General features: G+C 39.2%; 1 protein-coding gene across 1 annotated transcript in view; it reads left to right on the top strand.

Annotated features, from left to right (window-relative positions):
* The window catches only part of LMBRD1 (LMBR1 domain containing 1), a 129,735-nt gene that overhangs the window by 90,810 nt on the left and 15,541 nt on the right, over positions 1-23,384 (top strand). The window contains exons 10-14 of the mRNA XM_007447201.1: positions 6,254-6,318; positions 6,670-6,772; positions 7,334-7,438; positions 9,088-9,237; positions 10,602-10,680. Coding sequence (XP_007447263.1) covers positions 6,254-6,318; positions 6,670-6,772; positions 7,334-7,438; positions 9,088-9,237; positions 10,602-10,680 — 502 coding nt within the window. The remainder of the gene's footprint in view (positions 1-6,253; positions 6,319-6,669; positions 6,773-7,333; positions 7,439-9,087; positions 9,238-10,601; positions 10,681-23,384) is intronic.

Raw genomic sequence — 23,384 nt, 5'->3', positions numbered from 1 at the left:
GGAGTAAACACGGTTAATTGCTGTCCCATGGTTAATTTGTCAGCATCTTTTACCAGCAGGGCAGTGGCTGCAATTTGTCTGACGCATGAGGGCCACCCGGAGGCTACCGGGTCCAGTTGTTTAGAGAGATAGGCTATCGGCCTTCACCAGGGCCCAAGTTTCTGAGTTAGTACTCCCCTTGCCACCCCAGTTCATTCATATCAGTGTTGGGGAATGCCAGAGCAGAAGGTGAGGTAAGAGCCCTTTTAATGTCCTGGAAGGCCTTCCCTTGTGTCTCAGTCCAGTTAATCTTGGTGGCTTTGGGGCCATTCTGGTTAACGCCCTTCAGGGCGTCGTATAGAGGCTTGGCCAGCTCTGCAAATCTGGGTATCCAGAGCCGGCAATAGCCCGCCATTCCCAAGAATTCTCTCAATTCCTTTCTTGTGGTAGGGGTTGGTAAGGTTAGGATGGCCTGAGTGCATGGCTTTCCTAGCCATCTCTGTCCTCCTTTTAGGATATACCCTAAATAGTTTACTTGTTCTTGACAAATCTGAGCCTCTTTAATTGAGAGTTTATAGCCTAAGTCCTGTAGTAACCTTATTAGGCCTTTTCTTCCTATTAGACAATCCCACACAGTTTTTCCAGCCACAAGTAAATCATCCACATATTGTAATAAGGTTACTTCGGGAAACTGGTTATGGAGTTCGAAAACGAGTTTTTAACAGTTCATGTAATTTTGTAGATCCCAGATGCGTTCCCTCATGCAAGCGTCATATCAACATCAGGCCTAGGTTCTCAGGAATAAAAATTCGGTGATCTTTGTCTTGCCTTCATAGGGGCAGTCAGGCATGACTAGGAAGGAGTGGGTGACTGTTTGTTTGCCCAAGTCGACCTTCCTGTCTGTGGTCCAAAAACAGCGTTGAGTCCCAGTGGCCCCCTGTAATCCATATCTTTCCTTCCTTCTCGTTATCTAATACCCCCCCTTTTTCTTTTGTATCCAGTCCAAATCCTTGGAATCAATAAAGAAACTTGGTTACAATAACCAGAATTATGAATGATTACGTTTAACATACCAAGTAATCTTAGTTAAATATTTTTCTTTAAGATACCTCAGGGGACCTCTAAAGTATCACAAAGTTAACTGGAAATCAAAAGAAACAATTAAAATTTGATATTTGGGAAGTTTGTCAAAAAGTTTTAAAACAGTTGGTCAAATAAGATCATAGGTCACTGTGAGACAATACTTATTCCTTAACCAAAGTTACAAAAGATCTCAAAAGCAAATACAGATCACTTAAATGCAAAGAAACTCACACAGTCTGTTGTCAAAAGCAGCATTTTAAGAATACTTTGGGGGAAGAAACCAAATCCAGTCTTGTTCTAGCCCATTCCTAATAAAATCCATTTGCCCAACTAAATTCAGTCCATTCTTAGAAAATCCTGATCCTGTATTATTGTTTTCAGTATTTTTTAATTTTTATTTGTCCCACCTTTTTTTACTGAAAACATACATCTTACCTTCCTTAAAGTTTTTTTTTTTTACATTGAGTTACTTTTCTTGTTGACAGATTTATAACAGATGGACTAAGGTTTTATTTTGACCTTTAGTAAACCTAGGTATAACAGAATTATTATACTCAACATTGATGACTCTAAAGACATGTCTATATTAAACCAACAAGTTTAAGCCACCTTCAGTACAGATATCAGTTTAGTACTGAATATTTTTCAGATGACATGAACCCAAAATTCATTCTGGCCAGATTATTTTTTACTTCTGAGTATTTATGTGTTTGATTTTTTTTTTTTTAAGCCAATTAAGTAGAGCTCTTCTATGAATTAATTTTTGGCAATACCATACACCTACAACACACATATAGATATGTATGAAAATACAAACACAGAGGTCTCATTGTTCCCATTCCAAAATTTCAGTCCTGAGTCAGGTACAACATAAAATCCATCAGTTACAAGGGGTTGGATTCAAATTGGGTTTCTGGCAGATGGAGCAATCAAGGTCACCAATCTAGATGGCTAAATCCTTTTTACTAGTGCTCATAGAAAAGACACTTGGGATCTCTGTTTATCCTTGACAAGTCAAGTGTTAAGTTACATTACCCTCTTTTTTTTAATTTGCATTTAAAAAGATGGCACAGATAAGGGTTTCTTAGAAGACCAGATAGGACATTTGTATCTCAAAGGTTTCCCCTTTGTTTAATACTTAGCTTAGGGGAGAAGGCCTCTTTTAAAATTCCTATCAGGCTAAAGTCCATTTCCCAAAAGCGGCCTGCCTCGTTGCCTCGATACCGATGCAGTTCCTGGTGTTGTGAGTTGGCCCCTTGGTTTACTTGTGCACAAGTCACACATTGCCTAGTGACTGAGAATACTTTTTCTTTTAATACCTGCCTTAACTGTCTCTTCTCAGTTTATAAGTTCTTCCCTTCAAACCCATCTAATTTTTGTAATTTCCTTCGGATATCTGGGGCCGACTGTGTCACAAAGGCCAAGTTAATTGCCCGCCTGCCTTTTTTTTTTGTGCCTCAGGGTCTGTGGGGGTCCATAGCCTATAAGTCTCCATCAGCCTTTCCAGGAAGGCGGCTGGAGACTCTGTGGCTCCCTGGGTCACCTCTGTAATCTTGGACATATTAGTTGGCCTTCGTGCTGCCGCCCGAAGTCCTGTTAACAGAGCCTGGCGAAAACGGGCCAAAGCCCCTCGTCCCTCCTCCGTGTTAGGATTCCATTTCGGTCGGGTACTAGGGAGCACGGTTTCAATTAGGTTGGGGTTATCAGTGGGCCGTCCATCTGGACCAAGTACCTGTTTACGGGCCCCCCACATGATTTTTTTTCTCTTTCTTCCGTGGTAAACAAAACCTGTAACAATTGCTGACAGTCATCCCAGGTCGGCTGATGAGTTACAAATATGGTTTCTAACAGTAATATTAATATAAATCAGTCGTGGAGAATGGGGCATAAGTAAGAAAAGGCTGTGTCTCCCCTGGACTAGGTGCTTGTTGCCGCAGAGGCAGAGCAGTGGGCCGTGGTTCAGTCAAGTGCTGCTTGGCAGACCTGGGAGGATGTCGTTGTCGGGGCCGGTGTCCGCCTCGGGAGGGACATAGGGAGGGGGAGGCGCAGACGCCTCGGGAGGAGGGGTTTCTTCTTCTTCCTCTCCCTCCCCTGCAAGAGGACGGGGCGGGGACTTAGAGCTTTTAACATTAGGTTTTTTCCCGTCCGCCATCTTGGCGGCACATATGTTATCTTTAGATCTTGTTTCCTTTCTGTTGGTAGCTCCCGGCGGGGGCAACCGGGGCCTCAGCCAGTCAGGTGGTGTCTCCACGAGACCCCGCCAACATTCAATATAAAGAGTCTGATCATCATGTACCTTAAAGACAATATCTTCCACCGCAGCTATAACCGGAATAGAGAACGTACCTTCGGATGGCCGTCCCACCTCAAATGTCGGCCATTCCAATTCACAAAAGGTGCGGAGGGTTTCCGGGGATACAGAGGCCCCCAATCCCCTGGCGATCTGGTGGAAGTCTCTGAAGTGGTCCAGAACTAGGCTCAGGGGGGTCTGCATCCGGGACATACCTTGTCCCATTGCTAAATTTCTGTTGAGCTAAAGGTTTTAGTACAAGCACAAAGCCAAAGTGTCCAAGCAAATGCAAGAGCACACACACGAGTGACAAAAGACAGAAGGGGAGAGCAACAAGTTTTGACACAATCCCAGTTCAAAGTCGGGACCAAAGAATATCGAAACCGACTTTGAATTCCCAAGGAGGAATCGCAGCGTCCCGTGACTCTTCCTGACTCCAGGCTTAACGTCGCGTCCGACAAGCCTTAATGGAGTCTCCTAGTTTCTTGCCGGCAAGCCAAGGGTCGCAAACTTACCCGAGGAAGGAGCAGGCGGTGGCTTCGGAGGAGGGACCCTGTTTCAGTGTATTCATTTTCCCCCAAGGCACTCTCTGATAAACACCACAACCTCTAAGGGAATTGAGAACAGCTTCCCTGTGGCATAGGTTATCTTGTTGCGGTCCGGGAGCCACACGCCTGGAGTCGAGTTCCCCGGTAAATGCGACCCGTGTCCCAACCAAGGACACCCGAGAATCACCAACACCAAGTAGAAAGATTAGCAAAGGATTTATACAAGTATGGAAGCTTACACAAACTGTCCGGACAGGGTCCCACTCGGAGAGAAGTGAGTGAGACCCCGACTAACAGTCGGTCGAGGCTTTTATACCCTTCACAGGGCGGGAAGTCCCCAAGGCGGGAGGGAGCTGTTTAATTTTGAATCAGCCAATCAGGAACCCGGTTCTTCCTGCCCCAAGCAAGCAGGTTTCTTACAGAAGCCAAAATGTGCTGTTAGCCCTGAAGCTGTTCTTCCGTTTCTTTCGTCACAAAGCATTTTTAAAATAAATGAATGCTCATGTGAAACCCCGTATGTAAAATGGATACATGCAGGGGCTTTTATTTCAAATGATGCCTTATAGTCATTTTTTTAAAATAAATTTATTTATTTATTTGTTTGTTTTTGGCTGCATTGGGTCTTCGTTGCTGCACCCAGGCTTTCTCTAGTTGCAGCGAGCAGGGGCTACTCTTTGTTGTGGCTTGTGGTCTCTAGAAAACAGGTTCAGTAGTTGTGGTGCACGGGCTTAGTTGCTCCGCGGCATGTGGGATCTTCCTGGACCAGGGCTCAAACCCGTGTCCCCTGCATTGGCAGGCGGATTCTTAACCACTGCACCACCAGGAAGCCTATAGTCTTTTTGGTCCTCTCTTGCCAAGCTGTGTCTTACAGTGAGCTCTAAAGGCACTCTTTCAGAACTGAAGAGTTCCCTAGAACACAGTCCTAAAATTTATTTCCAGATTCATCTTTATATGCTGGGTAGGATAATGGGTTGTTATTCTACTTTTTTTTATCCTGTCAGAATTCTAAAATATACTCAACAATCATGTGAAATAAGATGAAAAATCTCCTTAACATTCGTGATGTTTTCCATCTATTCCTATCAATTCCAGGCAAAGGAGAAACCGAAACACTTAACTGTACTTAATAGGAATCTTCCTTTTGGCTCTCGCCAAACATAGATTTCATCCCTTTTTTATTCTGAAATTTTATTCCTTAGAGACCCAGTTCCAATCATTGTTTTCCGTGGTCCTACTATAAAGTTCGTATGCTATCCTTTCATACTTCATACATATCCTTTCATACTATAAAGTTCATACTTGAGTACAAGGAAGTGTACAGTACTTATTACCACATCCTTCCACAGAGAGAGTTCTACATGACAGTTTCTTCAGTACTGTTAGTACTCTATTTCAAGAATATTATCAGTTATATAGACTTTTCTAGGCTATGGTATAATCTATTTATAAGATATACACAGCTGACCCGTGAACAGCATGGTGTGAACTGCTCAGGTCCACTTACACATGGATAATTTTCAGTAGCACATATTACAGCACCATGCCATCTGCAGTAGGTTGAATCTAGATATCGCAGTGGGCTGACTGTAAGTTCTATGTAGATTTTTTTTTTTTTTTTTTTTTTTTTTTTTTTTGCGGTGCGCGGGCCTCTCACTGCTGTGGCCTCTCCCGTTGCGGAGCACAGGCTCCGGACGCACAGGCTCAGCGGCCATGGCTCATGGGCCCAGCCGCTCCGCGGCATGTGGGATCCTCCCGGACCGGGGCACGAACCCGTGTCCCCTGCATCGGCAGGCAGACGCTCAACCACCGCGCCACCAGGGAAGCCCGTCTATGCAGATTTTTGACTGGGCAGAGGGTCAGTGCCTCTAACCCCCGCGTTGTCCAAGGGTCAGCTATATAGTATCTCATTACTTCAGTGAGAAAATGTTCCAAGTTCTCTGTTTTAACAACAGGTTAACATAGCCTGATGAGTTTCTTGGTTTTGGTTTTTTGTGTATGTATATTAGTCTTAATGTAGTTTTCAGTTAACTTTTTATATTTGAGTATAACTGAATATAAACCTTTTATTGGACCTAGCAAAGAGTCTCATTTGTTTACTTACCAATGAAAACTTTCAAATGCATTGTCTCTTTTTTGTGTTTTTGTTCTCAAATAGTCTCATAATGAAAATTTAGATGTTGTGTGCCTAGGATTATATACTATATGATTACATATTAAATTAAAATTTATCTTAGGTCATTTTTTTTAGATCATTGTCATATGCTAGTAACTCATATTGAGCGTAATGGTTTTGTGCTTTTAATATCAACTTTAAAAGTATATTTTAACGATTTTTTTTTTTTTTTGCTTTTAGATCATTTGGGGAATATTTTTCATCTTAGTTGCATTGCTGTTTATAATTTCTCTCTTCCTGTCCAAGTAAGTACAGTAGACACATTTTCTAAAGCACTAACACACATCCTATGATATTATACATTTTCCACGCTGAATTCCATTAGTGTAGCCTATTCATCTTAAGTAGCTATTTTACTTGTTCTATAGCATTAACTTAAAGAATGACTAAAAAGCCTCAATAATAGACAGTATTTCTTTATTCTATATCAATTGAACAATATCTGTAAGATATTTAAGTGAGGTTTAATTTGTTATCTGTGGTTTTCTTTGACTTCATTGAGTCTGCATGCTTAAGTTATGATGATATTCTTTCTAAAGTAACTGAAAATGTGGTGCAATATATAAATTACCTCTTTATACATTGTTTTGTTATAGTTTGGATAAAGCTCTTCATTCAGCTGGAATAGATTCTGGTTTCATAATTTTTGGAGCTAACCTGAGTAATCCACTGAATATGCTTTTGCCTTTACTACAAACAGTAAGTAAAAAAATCATCCATTTTATACTCTAGCAATCATTGTCACACTGTGTCAAATTATTATGTTGACAAACCTATTAGTACTTGGAAGTATATGCTTGTGCCCTCTGCTGACTTGGCTTTTTAATTACATAAATTCTATGTTGATATGTTGCTTTAAAAATTATTGTATTGATGTATTACTGAACTCTCATATTATACATAACTTGATTTGGGGATACGTTATAAGACTTAGGGGTGAACTTTTCCAAGCACTTCCCGTTTTTACTTTTTAACGAAGTCTTTTATTCCATATATAAATGTAATTTTTAGTTTGTTATAGGATTTTTCTTAGGATAATGATACTGAACAATTTGGTAATAGTTTGGTAGTTTGGTAATTGTTTCTTGGAGGTTTTTTTTTTTTTTTTTTTTTTTTTTTTTTTTTGCATTATCATAGTAACCTGATCAGGGTTGATATTCTAAACATTGCCAAATATGAACAATGAATTTTCAGTTAATTTTACATGACTTCTAAAGCCGTTATTGTTTGTGTATTAAGTTTAATTTTATCTTTTTTCAGGTGTTTCCTCTTGATTATATTCTTATAACAATTATTATTATGTACTTTATTTTTACTTCAATGGCGGGGATTCGAAATATTGGCATATGGTTCTTTTGGATTAGAGTGAGTATATGTTACAATATCATTTTGATTTTTCCATCATTTTGTGCATAATCTCCATTATTGCAAATTATCTTAGATTTATAATACAGAAGTTGTAAATATCTTGATACCAAAAATGGAAATACTAGCTTTTTCACTTCATGTTAACATAAAAGTGCTCTTCGTCTACAGGGACGATTTTGCCCTCTCGGATACATTTGGCAAAGTCTGGAGATGTTTTCAGTTGTTAAACTAGGAGGCGCTACTGGCATCTGTTGGTTAGAGTACAGGGATTCAGTTCAACATCTTGCATTGCACAGGGCAGCCTCCCACAGCAAAGACTTATCCAGCCAAAAACATCAGTAGTGCTGAGGTTGAGAAGTCCTGGGCTAGAAGTTCTATTATTTTCCTTAGTGTTAGGCTTCATGGGAACACCCTGAAGCACAGCTGGATTCGTGGTAGCTCAAAAGATGGCCCTTACTACTGGGAGTGAAAGATTACTGTATGTTTGGAGAAAGGGTCATTTTCTTCTTAGAGTCAGCTTGATATAAATTAAGAATTTTAAAACGAGATACATCATCTTCATACTTCCAGCTGTGGGTAAAATTCAGTTAAATAGTGGCTTGAACTAATGAAAGACTTCTTGCTGTGGAAAATTTTTAAAATCTAGCATTGCTTCAGTAGCTCAAAAATCAAGTCTAATATCTCTGGATTCCTCTTGGCTTCTCCCTCATGATTGTGATACGGCTGCTTCAACCCCATCTATTCTGTCCGTGTTCCGTAAGGAAAAGGTAGCTAGGAGAAGTGGTGATACCTATATCAAAAAGCAAGGCTTTCCCAGAAATCCCCAACAGACTGCTTTCCTTTTGATGTTTAATGTTTTATCACTACCAGCCACTACTAGGAGTAGGGAAGCTGGGAAATGTACATTTTTAGGTGATCATATCCCATCCAGTATTGGAGTCCTGTTACTCTATACTGTACTACAATCTAGTAATAAAACAGGGAGGTGCTATTTTAGTTGCTAGAATAAAAGTGTGCTCTGCCGTTGAAATGAAGCCCGTCACCAGGCTCCTTCTATCTGTTACCACATGTTTTAGTTTCCCTCCTGTATGGATACATGTGAAAACAGCTGTCGTCAGATGAACATAAATTACCATAAACTATATTATAGTTTTGTAGTAGAGTATAATATGAGGATATCGTATTTCATAGAAATGAGTATTTAAAACATGTGGCATGTCTGTCCTTGGGAAGTAATATTATATAGAACTCAGATATATTACTAATACTTACAGTTGGAACTCCTCTAATCTGTAGATAGAAGTAGTTCTCAGTTCTCTTAGCTCTAGGAACTTCTAACAGATGGTATTACATAATAAGTTTAGAAGATTTTTCTGAAACAGACCGTGTGAGTGCAAATATATTCTCTAGGTCTTGAGTTTTTAAAATAAACATGAATCTAAACCTAAAAGCTTTACAGGGAAAGCTTTGTTATTCTTTGTTATTCTTATAATTATCTGGAAAGATTAAGAATTCTTAGCATTTATTTTGGGAAAAAGAAATGGTGGATTGAACTGTGTTCATTACCCCCTAACAAAGGAGTGGGACTCAGTCCCTTCACATGAAACATGTTACTGAAATATCATCACTGTGTTCTTTCGTTCCAGTTGTATAAAATCAGAAGGGGGAGAACCAGGCCCCAGGCGCTCTTATTTCTCTGCATGATACTTCTGCTTATTGTGCTTCACACTAGCTACATGATTTACAGCCTCGCTCCCCAGTATGTTATGTATGGAAGCCAAAACTACCTGATAGAGGTAAGTGCAAACTTTAAAAGAGTCAGTATTTTGATATTTTAAACATAGTGAAATCTAAAATCAAATTCTAGTTTGTGAAAGCTAACATAAAATATTAGCTCATCAGGTTAAACTTAATATTGCTAAAACTAGTTTTTCATTCCATTTTTCAGCATGTTTATATTTGTTTCATACAAGTTCTTTTGAAAAATAACACTGAATTTCATTACAGTAGTTCCTTAAATGGATCCCATGGTGCCTAGCTACTGAGCTGTGTCTCAGCACTTTGCTAAAACTCATAATATTTACTCTAAAATAATATTTTAAGTAAGTTTATTAATATGGCTCCCCAAAAAGTTTTGGTGTGCAGAAAATTATGTCTGCTCATTGGTACCATGAATCCCACAGGAGAGACTTTATAACTATTTTATTTGTACGTAACTATGCTTTCTCTTAACATGACAGGGATCCTCTTACCTGTTACAATGATTCCTTGGTGTTGATCTTTCAAAAGCCAGCTGTGATTTCTAGTTGTATCTGGAGAGCTACTTTGAATATTTTGACAGCTTAACATATTTTGACCATATCTAATTCAGCCTTTGTTTAGTTTCCTTTTCCTAAAATACCTCTTGCTCTACCTTCTAACGAGTCAAATCAAATCCATGTTTCACGGCCCATTTCAAGCCTTATTACTTTAATGGAGTTTTTCATTATTAATCCATTCTCCCCGGGTCACTCCTTTATCCTGTACTTCCTCCATTCTTTCTTTAATATGTAATTATGAACAAACAAACAAAATCTAGTAAGCACATCAGACCTTTAATACCATCCATAATATTGCTCAGGATTGAAAAGTTAGTTAATTGAAAAATATTAAGTAACAATGCCAGTGGATCAAAGATAAGGCACGATCATAATGGAGGTAACGAATGACACAAGTTTGGGAAACAATGCTAGAAGGTCACCTTAGTCATTTTTTTCTTTTCTTATACCTTTTATTCTCGTCTTGCCTTATCTCCTGCACCTGGTTCACTAGGTCATGCTTATAAAACATTCTTCTATGAATGAATGAAATAATGTCATGCTTTTGCATGGATGAATGATATTCTTTTCTTGTTCCACAGTGGAAAGATAAGTAGGCTGTTTCTCTGGGCAGAAGCTCTGTTTTCAACACAGGGCCTAAAGATTGTTATAGGAAAGCCCTTATGTTAAATTTACCCTAAATCTTTTTCTTCTAGTTGCAATTTTATGTAATTTACCTTTTAGAATATTAGCTAGATGTAGTTTAATAGAAAACAGTGTAAAGTTCATAAAGTGATTACTTTTTAATCGAAATATATTTATTAATATACTATTTATATTTTAACTATATTTTCATCTTTCAGAGCAATATAACTTATGATGCCCATAAAGGCAATTCAACCCTTTCTGTGCCAAAGAGATGTGATGCAGATGCCCCTGAAGGTAAAGTAGCTTTTATCACCCATCTTAGAATTTATAGCTCTGTAAGAAAAGATGTGTTTTGCATTTTGGTGTCTTAATCATTTGATGCATTTGTTTTAATATGTGGTGACAAAAGAACTTCTAGCAAGAAGACCTTGGTCTCTTCAGTAGAATATCTTGGTAATTTACTGATTTCTATTAGGGAAAGTATCGTTACAAAGTATTTACTTTTGAAGAACAAAACGTAGTTATTATTTATCACGTGTACTAGTATAAAGAGAAACATTCTAAATGTCTTTTTTCATTGTTCTTAAAAATTTCAGGAGAGTTTTGGTGGTATCTGCAGTTTTTAGGACTGAGACCAGAAGTACCTATGACCTAGAACAACTTTTGATCCATCCAACTCTAGTTACTTTAGTTAATAATAATAATGTTAATGATGACAGCGATTAACTATTAAGAAGATGTAATTGTGTTTCAGACACTGTGCTAAGTACTTTGTGTGTATTCTGACGAAAGCTCTGAGATCCTCTGCTCTTAACCTCTGTGAATTTTGAGACAATCTTTTTTTTTCTGTTTTCTGTGTGCTAAGATGAAGGTTTTTTTCCCCTTTGAATATTATAGTATGCTGTCCTGATTAAGGATTCTAAATTGATTCTTTCAGGATTCGCAAAATTTTTTTTCTACTTTTGTCTTCAAAATGCTTTTATTTCAGGGTAAAATAATATGTCAAATGTAGTATATTTCTTGATAAATCATTCAGGGGTACCGTTATGGAAAAGATAAATTTGGAGGTTTTTACCGGGGTCAACTCTGGAATGTGGTAGAGTAACAGGAATAGGTACAGAGTCCAGGGTAGCCCAGTGGAAGGAGTACGGAGCTCTACGTGGAGATCACTGTGGGGTGGTGGTCTTCAGAAAGCAGGGCTTCAGAAAAGGGAGAGCAGAGCTGCCTCTCAAGGTGAATGAAGAATTTACCTGGTATGTGCATCAAGGGGAGGCTGTTCTAGGCAGAGGAACAAAATGCTCAAACGTAATTCGCTTAAACTGTAAAGTTTTGTGTTCCAGCGAACATAAAGCACTAATATTGTTTTGTTGTTTTAATCCTGGAGGGGTGTGGGTTAGAGGGAGGGAGAAAATGGGATTGCAGAGTTAGGACTCAAGCCCCGGAAGGCCTTGGAAGAGTTCTAAGCAAGGAAGTCAAAACTGTGGTCTGGTTTGTTTTCAGTAACTTTATTATAACAGAGAGAACGGGTTGGAGAAGTTGAAAGCAGAGCGTAGAAATTGGCTGGGAGAGGCTGCCGGCAGGGGCTGTGTGCAGTCATGCAGGAGAGATGGTGAGAGCCTGGAGTAAACAGTGGTCTGGAGGGTGTGAGATGAAGAGAGAAGCAAGAGGATTTCTGCTTGCTTGGGTCTGAAGCAGTGGCAAGGCAACAGAATATTCTAGAATGGCCCTCCAGTTACTGAGTAATGGGGTAAATTTTGGTATCAGCAAGCTGCGTTAAAAATGGATACTAAGATTAGAGAAGAAATGTAAGAAATGCTTAGTTGACTTGAGATGTCTCACAGACCTTGAGGTGGAGATTTCGTGGGCACTTGGATATTTACATAATGAACTCAGAAGGTGGAGAGAGAGGAACGTGGTGACCAGGGCTCAGAGGAGGACGGCTACCCAGGGGCAGGCGGGTGAAGCAGGTGTGGGGAAGGGGACTGCACAGAGGCGGTGGAGGCGAAAGCTAAGTGCAGTGAATAAAAAGCGATATAAAGCCGTGACTGAGTTTATATTCTTCACAGAAATTATTTGTGGAGATTGAGAGGGATTGGATGGAAACTAGAGCAGGCGTGCAAGGTCAGGGTAGAATCTTTGTTTTTTTTCTTTTTAAATGAGGAGAGACTTCAGGGAAGATGGAATGGAATTAATGGAGCAGGAAAAGTTGAAGAAAAATATCACAAAGGTTGAATGATGGGCCAGCACCATCCAGTTCTGGAGGAGATGGTATTTAGAACATCAAAGACTGAATGCTTTAGCTAGAAGGAAGGATGCCTCTTTCTCTAGAGCAAGGAAGGAAGCAACACTATGGACTCAGATAGTAATTTCTTAGGGTGAACAGGAAGTTCTGTATGATTGTCTCATTTCGCTGTGAAGTTTAAGTTCAGTCATCCGCTGAGAATTGCGTGGGCCATTGGGCACAGAACTGAAGAAAGTGGCAAAAGTTTTGATCGGTGAACAGAAGAAGGATCTGACTGAAGGTAAGTTAGTGATAGATAAATATGTCAAGGACCAGAGATGGAATTATCTATCAGTATTTTTGTTGAACAAATCTGTATAGCTGGTAGCATTCTCCATCATTGCCTAGGCTGTCTGGGAAGGTGGGTTGAAGGACTGAAGTAGAATGGTAAGCCAAGGACAAGCTAAGAGTGAGAGAATGAGACCTACTGCAGAGTCCAGGGTGTAAGGGAAAGAAGGGAAGCGACTAAAGCTGGGAGAAAAGAATAAATCAAGAGATGAGATGGGGAAACAGACTTGAAGAAGAAATAATAGTAAAAGGTTTTGTTTTTTTTTTAACATCTTTATTGGAGTATAATTGCTTTACAATGGTTTGTTAGTTTCCGCTCTACAACAAAGTGAATCAGCTGTACATATACATACATCCCCATATCTCCTCCCTCTGGTGTCTCCCTCCCACCCTCCCTATCCCACCCCTCTAGGTGGTCACAAAGCACGGAGCTGATCTCCCTGTGCTATGCGGCTGCTTCCCACTAGCTAGCTATTCTACATTTGGGAGTGTATATATGTCCATGCCACTCTCTCACTTTGTCCCAGCTTCCCCTTCCCCCTCCCCGTGTCCTCAAGTCCATTCTCTATGTCTGCATCTTTATTCCTGTCCTGCCCCTATGTTCATCAGAACCATTTTTTCTTTAGATTCTATTATGGGTTTCTATTATATATAAATGTGACTTGATTTTCCAGCTCTACTTTAGTAATGAGTTTAGTCCCAGGTTTTTTACTTTGAAATGTACATACACATGTCACACTAGGGTTGATAGTTGAAATGCTTTGGGTTGTCATTTTTAGCTCAGTGAAAGTAGAATGAAAAATTACTGTTGAGTTGATCTGTAATTTTTTTTTAAGAGGGCACTGATCTTGAAGATCTAAAATAGGTTCTGTTTCTTAAATTCTTAGAGTAGTATTGAAACCTTAGCAGAAAAACATCAAAATTTCAAAATTAAGTTGCACTGGTAAACGTGTTTAAAATGCCCTTATATTGCTGAACTGAGTGAATTTTTATGTTATAGATCAGTAAGTTTAGTTAAATCATACCCTTGGCCGTAACTTTTTTATGAATCACATTCAGTATTTTTCTTTTTCAGTCTAATCTAATTTATAGTGGCTTAAATCAGGGGTCCCTAGCTCCCAGGCCACGGACTGGTATCGGTTCATGGCCTGTTAGTAACCAGGCACACAGCAGGAGGTGAGCGGCAGGCAAGCAGAGCGAAGCTTCAGCTGTATTTACAGCCACTCCCCATGGCTTGCATTACCGCCTGAGCTCCGCCTCCTATCAGACCAGCGGTGGCATTAGATTCTCATAGGAGCGCGAACCCTACTGTGAACTGCACATTCGAGTAATCTAGGTCGCACACTTCTTGTGAGAATCTAATGCCTGATGATCTGAGGTGGAGCAGAGGCAGTGATGCTAGCACTGGGGAGCGGCTGCAAATACAGATGATTATTAGCAGAGAGGTTTGACTGTACAGAGACCATAATAAATCAACTGCTTGCAGACTCATAACAAAACCTTGGCAGGCTTTAAGTTGGAATCCAACAATTATTTTAGTCTGTGCTTGGCCTGCCCATTATTTTATTTACCACTTCCATCCATGCCTCTTTCCTGCACTGCGTCCTTGTCTCATTCATAGTTTTTGGTAAGCCCACAAGATAACCCTAGGCAAAATGTGTAAAAAACAAACGTCGCTGGGGAGCTTCTTTGAAAAAGGGGAAAGACCCAGTGATGAGACAGAAGACTCTTAAGATTGCCAACAAAAAGAAAGCTGCATTTAAAAGAAAATACCAAGAGTCCTACTTAAGTTACGGGTTCATTGCAACAGGTGATTCACATTCTCCAAGCCCACTTTGTATAATATGTGGTGACTGGCTATCCAACAAAGCCATGAAACCTTCAAAACTGCTTTGCCACATGGAGACCAAGCACCCTGCATTAAAAGACAAGGATTTGGAGTTTTTCAAAAGGAAAAATCATGAACATGAAGAAAAGCAATTATTGAAGGCCACCACTTCATCAAACGTGTCCGCACTGAGAGCATCCTTCTTAGTGGCTAACCGCATTGCTAAAGCTAAGAAGCCCTTTATATTGGGTGAAGAGTCGATCCTGCCTGATGCTAAGGACATTTGTCATGAACTTCTAGGAGAGGTTGCAGTTCAAAAGGTAGCACATGTTTCTCTTTCGGCTAGCACCATAACTAGATGAACTGATGAAACAGCAGAGGCTATTGAGGCACAATTGTTAGAGAGGATTAATGAGTCACCGTGGTACGCAATCCAGGTTGACGAGTCTACTGCTGTTGACAACAAGGCAACAATGCTTGTTTTTGTGTGATATATTTTTCAGTAGGGTGTGCATGAGAATATGTTATGTGCACTTTTGTTACCAACCAACACCACAGCTGCAGAGCTCTTCAAGTCTTTGAATGATTACGTATCAGGAAAACTGAACTGGTCATTTTGTGTCGGTACATGCACAGACAGCGGCTGCCATGACTGGATGGCTTTCTGATTTCGCTACTCGGGTCAAAGAGGTCGCTTCTGAATGTGAGTCCACACACTGTGTCATCCATAGAGAAATGCTGGCTAGGTGAAAAATGTCACCTGAACTTAACGTTTTGCAGGATGTGATTAAAATTATCAACCACATTAAAGTACGTGCCCCCTTAACTCACGTCTGTTCACGCAGCTCTGTAAGGTGATGGACGCAGAGCACACACGTCTTCTCTTACACACAGAGTGAGATGGCTTTCCAAAGGTAGATCACTGGCCAGAGTTCATAAGTTACGAGAGCCTCTCCAGAGATTTCTTTTAGAAAAACAGTCACCACTGACAGCACATTTCAGTGACACAGAAAGGGTCACAAAACTTGCTTACTTGTGTGACATATTCAACCTGCTCAACGAACTCAATATGTCACTTCAGGGGAGAACAACATCTGTGTTCAAGTCTGCAGGTAAAGTGGCTGCATTCAAAGCCAAACTGGAATTATGGGGTGACGAGCGAACATTGGGATTTTTGACATGTTTCAGACATTAGCAGAGATTTTGAAAGGCTGAGCCAGGGCCTTCTTTCTCCCAATTGGTGCATGATCACCTAACTCAGCAGAGTTTGAGCATTACTTCCCAACCACAAAAGACCCCTGGACTGGGAAGGAATGGATCCATGACCACCAATTTGTGAATAAGCCAGGTGAATTGACTTTGTATTGGAAGAGGATCAACTGCTTGAGATCGCAAATGACGGTGCCCTCAAAAGTATGTTTGAGACAACTTCAAATCTCGATACATTCTGGATTAAAGTCAAGGCGCAATATCCTGAGATTGCCACAAAAGCACTGAAAAGCCTGCTTCCATTTCCAACATCCCAGCTTTGTGAAGCAGGGTTTTCTGCAGTGACAGCAACCAAACCGAGATCACAGAGTAGACTGGACATAGCTACACACGTCGGGGGTCACTGTCTCCCATCAGCCCCAGATGGGACCATCTAGTTGCAGGAAAACGAGCTCAGGGCTCCCACTGATTCTGCATTATGGTGCGTTGTATAATTATTTCATTATATATTACAGTGTAATAATAATAGAAATAAAGTGCACAACAAATGTAATGTGCTTGAATCATCTCCAAACCGTCCCCTCTCCCCTACTGGTCCGTGGAAAAATTGTCTTCCACGAAACCGGTCCTTGGTGCCAAAAAGGTTGGGGACCGCTGGTTAAAATGACCTCCTTTGAACTGCCGAATATTTTTGTAAAACATTTTAGTTGACTTATTCTTTGAAATGTTGCTTTGCAGTACAAAAACATACCCTTTAGGTTTATGGCTTTATTTTTCCCAGTATTTTTTTGGTTCTCCAGCTAATCTCTGAATGCCAAATTTGCCTGTGCATACTTGGAAGAGGATGGTAGAAATATGACCATTGAATTTGGGGTGGCAGGGTAGATTTTTTTTTTTAAGAGAATACTTTAAATAGAAATGATGAGGGGCTCTAAGAGAACTCTCCTCCGCCAGATTCAAAATTAAGATGGCTTTGGGGACTGCTGCTCATAAAGAAAATACTAATCCTTCTAATTCATATATAAGGAGATGAAAATTATTGAGTTGTAAATGTTAAAATTTTTTTGAAATGATGGAGAAAGATGAAGGAGCAGGTTAGAGCGTCAGATTTGACGCATACGGGTGGGGATGGGGTGTTAAGTGTGGTGACAGAGTCCATTTACTGCACACTAGGAAATGTCAGCATGCAGAGGAGAAACGCAACACTATTACCTGTGACATTTTAGTGGGCACTTTGACTAGAGTAGATAATACTGTAATATAAATACCCCATAAGGTACTTGATGTCACCTTCGTTATGTACCTTTTGCAAGTAACAGAATTTTGGAGAATGATTTTTAGATTATGAAACAAAACTTATAATTTAGAGTGTTATACTTAAAATTATTTTTGAGGAAAGGTAATCTCCCTAGAAAGATGTTAAAGCAGTGATTTCTAAAAATACATATATTGATCTCTTGCCATTATTAAGTGCATTTCATAGACTTGTTTTTCTTAAGTAATATTGCATTCATACGTGAGGTGGTCTGGCATTTATTAAATGTTATAATGTTTGAAAGTCATCTAAAAATAGTTAAGGTTTTTTGTGTTTAAAATGATCCCTTAAAGAATAGGATGATTTAACAGATTTATAAAGAATGCCTATCATACTATGTTCACAAAGTTACCTTAAAACAACAGTATTACTTAATTTACCCTTACAGGTAATGCATTGTTTATAAGTTCAAAATGAGCCAGCTGAGCAAATTAGAAATCAAGTTTTAAATTTTATATGCTAATATGACAAAAGGACTTTTATTTACATTCTTAGTTTCACGTTCTTTAATTGCTGCTTAATCTAATAAGCATTAATACACAGACAACGTATATGTTAGTGTGAATAAAATAGTTAAAACAGACACAGAATTATAAAGAGTAGCATAAATATACAGAAATATTTGAGCCCAAAGAGGAAGATGAATGATCAGTTTCCCTTTGTGGACAAACAGAATAGAGTACTGGGGTAGATTCTGGGAAGGAGAGAAAGCATCAGAGGAGACACATATACCACAGTCCCTGCCTTTGGAAAGCAAACAGCCTAATCGATTTGGATATGAAAATGAATAATTGTAATAGAAAAGTAAATGGCAAGTTATAATGAAATTACAGACAAAATGCTATGGGAAGGCAAAAGGGGGCCTCTCCCATTTGCGGAGCACAGGCTCCGGACGCTCAGGCTCAGCGGCCATGGCTCACGGGCCCAGCCGCTCCGCGGCATGTGGGATCCTCCCGAAACGGGGCACGAACCCGCGTCTCCTGCATCGGCAGGCGGACTCCCAAGCACTGCGCCACCAGGGAAGCCCCAGTGTAACTTTTTAACTGGGCTCCAAAGCATAAGTTAAATCCAAATGAACAAACAAAAAAAACTGGAGGCTATTCCAAGCAGAGAAGGAACCTGCATTAACAAGGCATAAAAACAAATCTACTAGGCATCTTACAGAAAAAATAAATTGTGGCAGGAGCATTGAATATTTGGGGAGTAAAGTGAGGGATGAAGCAAGAAAATATATTTCCAAATGATCATTTTTTAAAATCTATGAACCCAAAGTCTTATTTCTGTCATCCTATTTAATTATCTTTCCTTGGAGTAAACTTGTGTTGTCTTATTTGGACATTAAAGCAACTGGAAATGCGATGATCTGTATAAATCAAACTGGATTTTTGTGGATTATTCTGGTTAGGTATATTTGTTAATATATATAGCCAGCCTTAAAAAATCATCGAACGATCTATGGCTTTAGATTTTAGCTTTAGGATATAATTTTACTAGGACTAATGGTTAAGATGACTCAAGTTAGCTGATGATGCTAAAATAGAAACTGATGTGTTAAACTTTAAACTACGTGAATTACAAAAAACTGACTTGAAATTAAAGAGCTAAAGCAGGGTTAAAATTATATGTATTAAGTTCAAAGGGAAAAGTAAGAATTATTTTGAATAACAAGATAATATTAGAGGAAAATTAATAAAGTAAAATGTGCATTGATATCTTACTTTAGAAAGTAGTTGAACACTAAGTTCTGGAGTAAACAGGCCCATTATCAAGGAGTGACTCAAAATACATTCTCTATAAATAAAACGTGTTTACCAAGCTGTTTTGCTTTTGTCAGTGATATAAGCAGGTTAACTTGTTTGCTCAGAACCTCAAGTACCTATCCTTCTGCAAACTTTTATCTAAGATATTATGTCAGTTAGAGATAGAGAATCTTTTCCCCCTCATTTTCTGTATAACAAGTATAGAAATGGAAATACAGGCTACAAAGAGACACTTAAGTTGTAAACAATTTTTAAAATATAAACTAGAATGTTAAAGCAAAAAGAGGGGACTTTAGTGAGGCCATCCATCTAACTGGTTTAATACCCCTTTTTTGCAGATACAGATACTAAGGCCCTAAGAGATAAGTTAAAAGTTGATAGTATGAGACTTGGGACTATAATGCAAGTGTCTGGATTCCAGGTCTCTTTTTTTCCTACATTTCACACTTTTGTGTTTTGTTTGCATCATCTGTCCTTTAATTTTAAAAACAAAAGGGTGTTACTGCTTTTTTAGTATAATGGAGACGGCCATTTGAAGTCACGAAATCAAAGTCACAGATGATATAAAAGAAAATCAGAGGTCAAAGAGTTTAAACCTAGGTTATGTGAGAAGGAAACATGAGTCTGGGCAATGAGAGATGAACAGAATACTAAAGTATTACAGGATCCAAGGTACTGCTGTGTGCAGAGATCATTCGTGTGGATGCTTCAGAGAGATATTTACCAACTAGCCAATCTTAAACCTTTGAGAGTGCAATTTCAGTTAGGGTAGTATGGGCTGAAGTATTAGAGAATTAAGTGAAAATATTTAACTATGAAGAAAATTCCTTTCTGAATTTGTTTTTTGTTTGGGATTTTTACCATGCTTTCTAAATAGCCTTAAAAATCCCACATATAAGTGGCACATGGACTGAAAGCATGAGGATATTGCTGAAAGTTGTATATGAATCTAATTTTTAGTATGATACCATACAGAAGTGCATTCAGGAGCTTGCTGTTTGGCTAATGCCTCTTGACTCTTTTTGCAAAGTGAGTATATTCTTAATTCCACAGATCTGTTTCCCTCATTCATGCAGTGAGGGAGAACATGGGGTTCTGGTTTGAGTATTTTGGGTTGAGTCCTTTGTTGAACATCCAAGTACAGATCTTGAGTTGGCAGTTGAGTTGGGTCTGGAGATCTGGAGAAGTTTATGCCGGGTTGGCTGGGGCAGGTGGGAAGGAAAACTGTGAGGCTTGTTGTGAGATCACCTAGAGGGTGAACTCAAACAGAGAAGAGGTGCGAGGGTGGAGCTCTGTGGCCGTCCCGTTGCAAGAAGAGCAACCAGCAACGGAGAACTAAGAAGGAAGATTAGGTGACGGTAGTTTCCTGTAAGCCAAGGGAAGAGTGATCCACCATTTCAAGCAGTCAAAAGGAGAGACATATTTAAACAGATTATTACAGTAGGAAGAGGGGATGCTACAAAAAGAGGAGCTGACCGTGAGATATTTGCAGGTGTTTCAGACGCCAGGCAGGAGAGGGCTTTTCTTTTCTAGGGAGGAGTAAGCAAGGCTTGAAGGAACCATCTATAAGAGTGGGATGACCATGGGATGTTTTTCCTGAGGTCAGCCAGGAGGGCTTGCTTAGGAAGGGCTGTCTGCTGGCTCAGGCTGAGGGTAGGGCAGAAGGAGCCCCTTTGGGGGCCTGGAGAAGGAGGGAAATCTAACTAAAGGTTACTCAGGTCAAATCAACAAGCCTCTTGTTCTGATTGATCAGTGGGGACAAACAGCTTAGCAGATCTTTCGTGAAGGAGAGACAGAGTATAGCGGGCTGCTGTCTGGCCTCGTCCCAAGTAAACAAGGGAGGTGTCCAAGAGCCTTCTCTGTGTCACACATTATATTCTTTTTCATACTGAGTTCTCAAAACCTGGTGTGTATTTTATACTTAAGGAACATCTTAATTCAAACACTAAATTTTCATTATCTAAATGGGAACATTTATTGGTTAAAGTGAAGTATAGTTCTACCAAAGCACTAAAGTTGTTTAATGAAAAAATATTGTACACTGCTTCAGTTTTTAGTTTAAGTTAAATTAATTTAAATTAAATACAATTAGAAATTCAGTTCCCTAGTTTCAGTCTCGGCCGTGTTACCAGTGACTATTATATTCAACAACGCAGGTCTAGAGCCCACGAGAGTGGTTGGCATCTCATAGGAAATGCAGCCTCTTACAAAGCTAAGCCCCTCCCTCTCCCAAGGATGGCACCATCGTGTGAGGGTGAACTACAAGTAAAGTTAAACATATTACTTGCAGAAAACCGAAAGCAAAGTTGGCCTTAGTGTCAAGAACAGGAAGGAAGGAATCACGTTCCTAAGAAATTGTAGCCACAGACTAGCTCTTTGCAGATTAGCAAGCCAAATGCACATCACCAGAGTGAATTTGTTTCATTGAAATTTCTGGCATGTGGTAGGCACATGGTGCAAGTAAATGCAGTCCTCCCTAGAGGAAAGTACCATAATTCTTGGCTTCACTGAATTCCCACAGAGGAGTGCAAGTAAAGACATCGGAGTCAAATACACAAGCACACAAGGAATCAAAACACCATGTAAGAGAGCTAGAAGAAATAGCAGACAGCAGAAAGAGACTTGCCAAGCCCTGATATTGGAATTACCAACACAGATTATGGAACAGCTAACTGTGATGAAAGGAATAAGACCAGATCAAAATATCGGCAGGGAACAACAAAGTATTAAAAAAGAATGAATGAAACCCTAGCAGATTTGTAAATGAACCAAATACAGTGTTTAAAAATGAAGATACAGTAATTGAAATTAAACTCAGTTTAGAAAACCGCAGATGAAAGCCACAATGAGGCATGTCCACTTAGCGTTTGTTAGCTGTAAGAGGAAAGGTAGTAGGTGTCATAGCACATCTCAGAGGAAAATGGGCACATGCCGTACCAGGTGAACAAGATTAACATCATCCAGGGGCAGTGCGGCCTGTGCCTCAGGATGTGACACCCTGGGAAGAACGGGGAACAAGAATCAGATCCCGAGGAAACAGGAGACAAACCCAGACTGACGACTGACAAACACGGTATAAAGGAACTGGCTGTGTGCTTCAGAACTGTCATTGTCATCAAAGACCAGAGGCTCAGGAACTCACAGATTCAGGGTAGTCAAGGAACAGCAGAACACAATGTAATACGTGGTCCTGGATTGGATCTTGCACTAGAGGGTAAATGCACTGTGAAAACTACACTGGGATAAATGACATGTTAAAGAATGGACGGTAGAGCACATTTTAAAAAATAAAATCATTATTAAAATTCCTAAATTTAATAGCTGTTCTCTGGTTATGTAAGAGAACATCCGGCTATTAAAAAGTGCTCTGTTGTTAAGAGGTTAAATCACATGATATATGGTTGAGAAAACATAAGTGTATATATTTTGAGAAAATGATAAAAGGGAGGGAAGAAAAACACATGAGAACCACTGTACACCACCAGATGGCTACTATTTTAATAACTGACAGTACCAAGTGCAGGCCACGATATGGAATTACTAAAGATAACCACTTCTAATTACCATTTTGGGGGTATTATAATTACATTATTTATATAATTATACATTACTTATATCCTTTTAAAAATTTACACTTCTATATATTATTTTTCTTAAATTCCAAAAAATTTAAATTGATATGCCCAGTGGTTCAACATGATAAATTTTGCCCCACAAAATGACAGAACATATTTTGAACATAAGAATTAGTGAATACAGTGTATGCTATCTGGTAATTCCCTAAGCAATTTAGATTAAAAAGTATACCTTCTTGTGCAAGTGAGTTGATCTTTTGTGTTTACTTTCAGTTTTGAATCTGCTACAAAATAATTTGTCTCTCACATTTTCCTGTCATTTCTGGTATAAATTTCTAGGATCAAATATACCTTGGTTTAATTATAGGAATATTAAGCTGTGGAAAATGAGTCATTCTTTGACTAGGTTTACAGAATGTATTCCTTTTGAGGCTCTGCAAAAGGACAGTTTAAATCCACAAAGAGGGTAAATGCACTGTGAAAAATACACTGGGATAAATGACATGTTGAAGAATGAGGCATTTGAGGCCCTGCAAAAGGACAGTTTAAATCCACAAAGAACATAATGAAAACTCTTCAGACATTAAACCTCTAAGGACACATAATACTTGAAAACTTGTTGAAAATTTTTTTCATATATTTAAATAACCCACCAATTTAAATGCAAAGATGGTATTCTATGTTTGGTTATATAATCCAACTTACTTAAACAATTTAAGATATTTCTGTAAATTTCTCACCT

This window comes from Lipotes vexillifer, unplaced genomic scaffold, assembly GCF_000442215.2.
Source record: "Lipotes vexillifer unplaced genomic scaffold, Lipotes_vexillifer_v1.1 scaffold1180, whole genome shotgun sequence".
In the NCBI taxonomy this organism is placed as follows: Eukaryota; Metazoa; Chordata; class Mammalia; order Artiodactyla; family Lipotidae; genus Lipotes; species Lipotes vexillifer.
The sequence above is the reverse complement of the archived record's forward strand: the minus strand, read 5'-3'. Positions and strand labels throughout refer to the sequence as shown.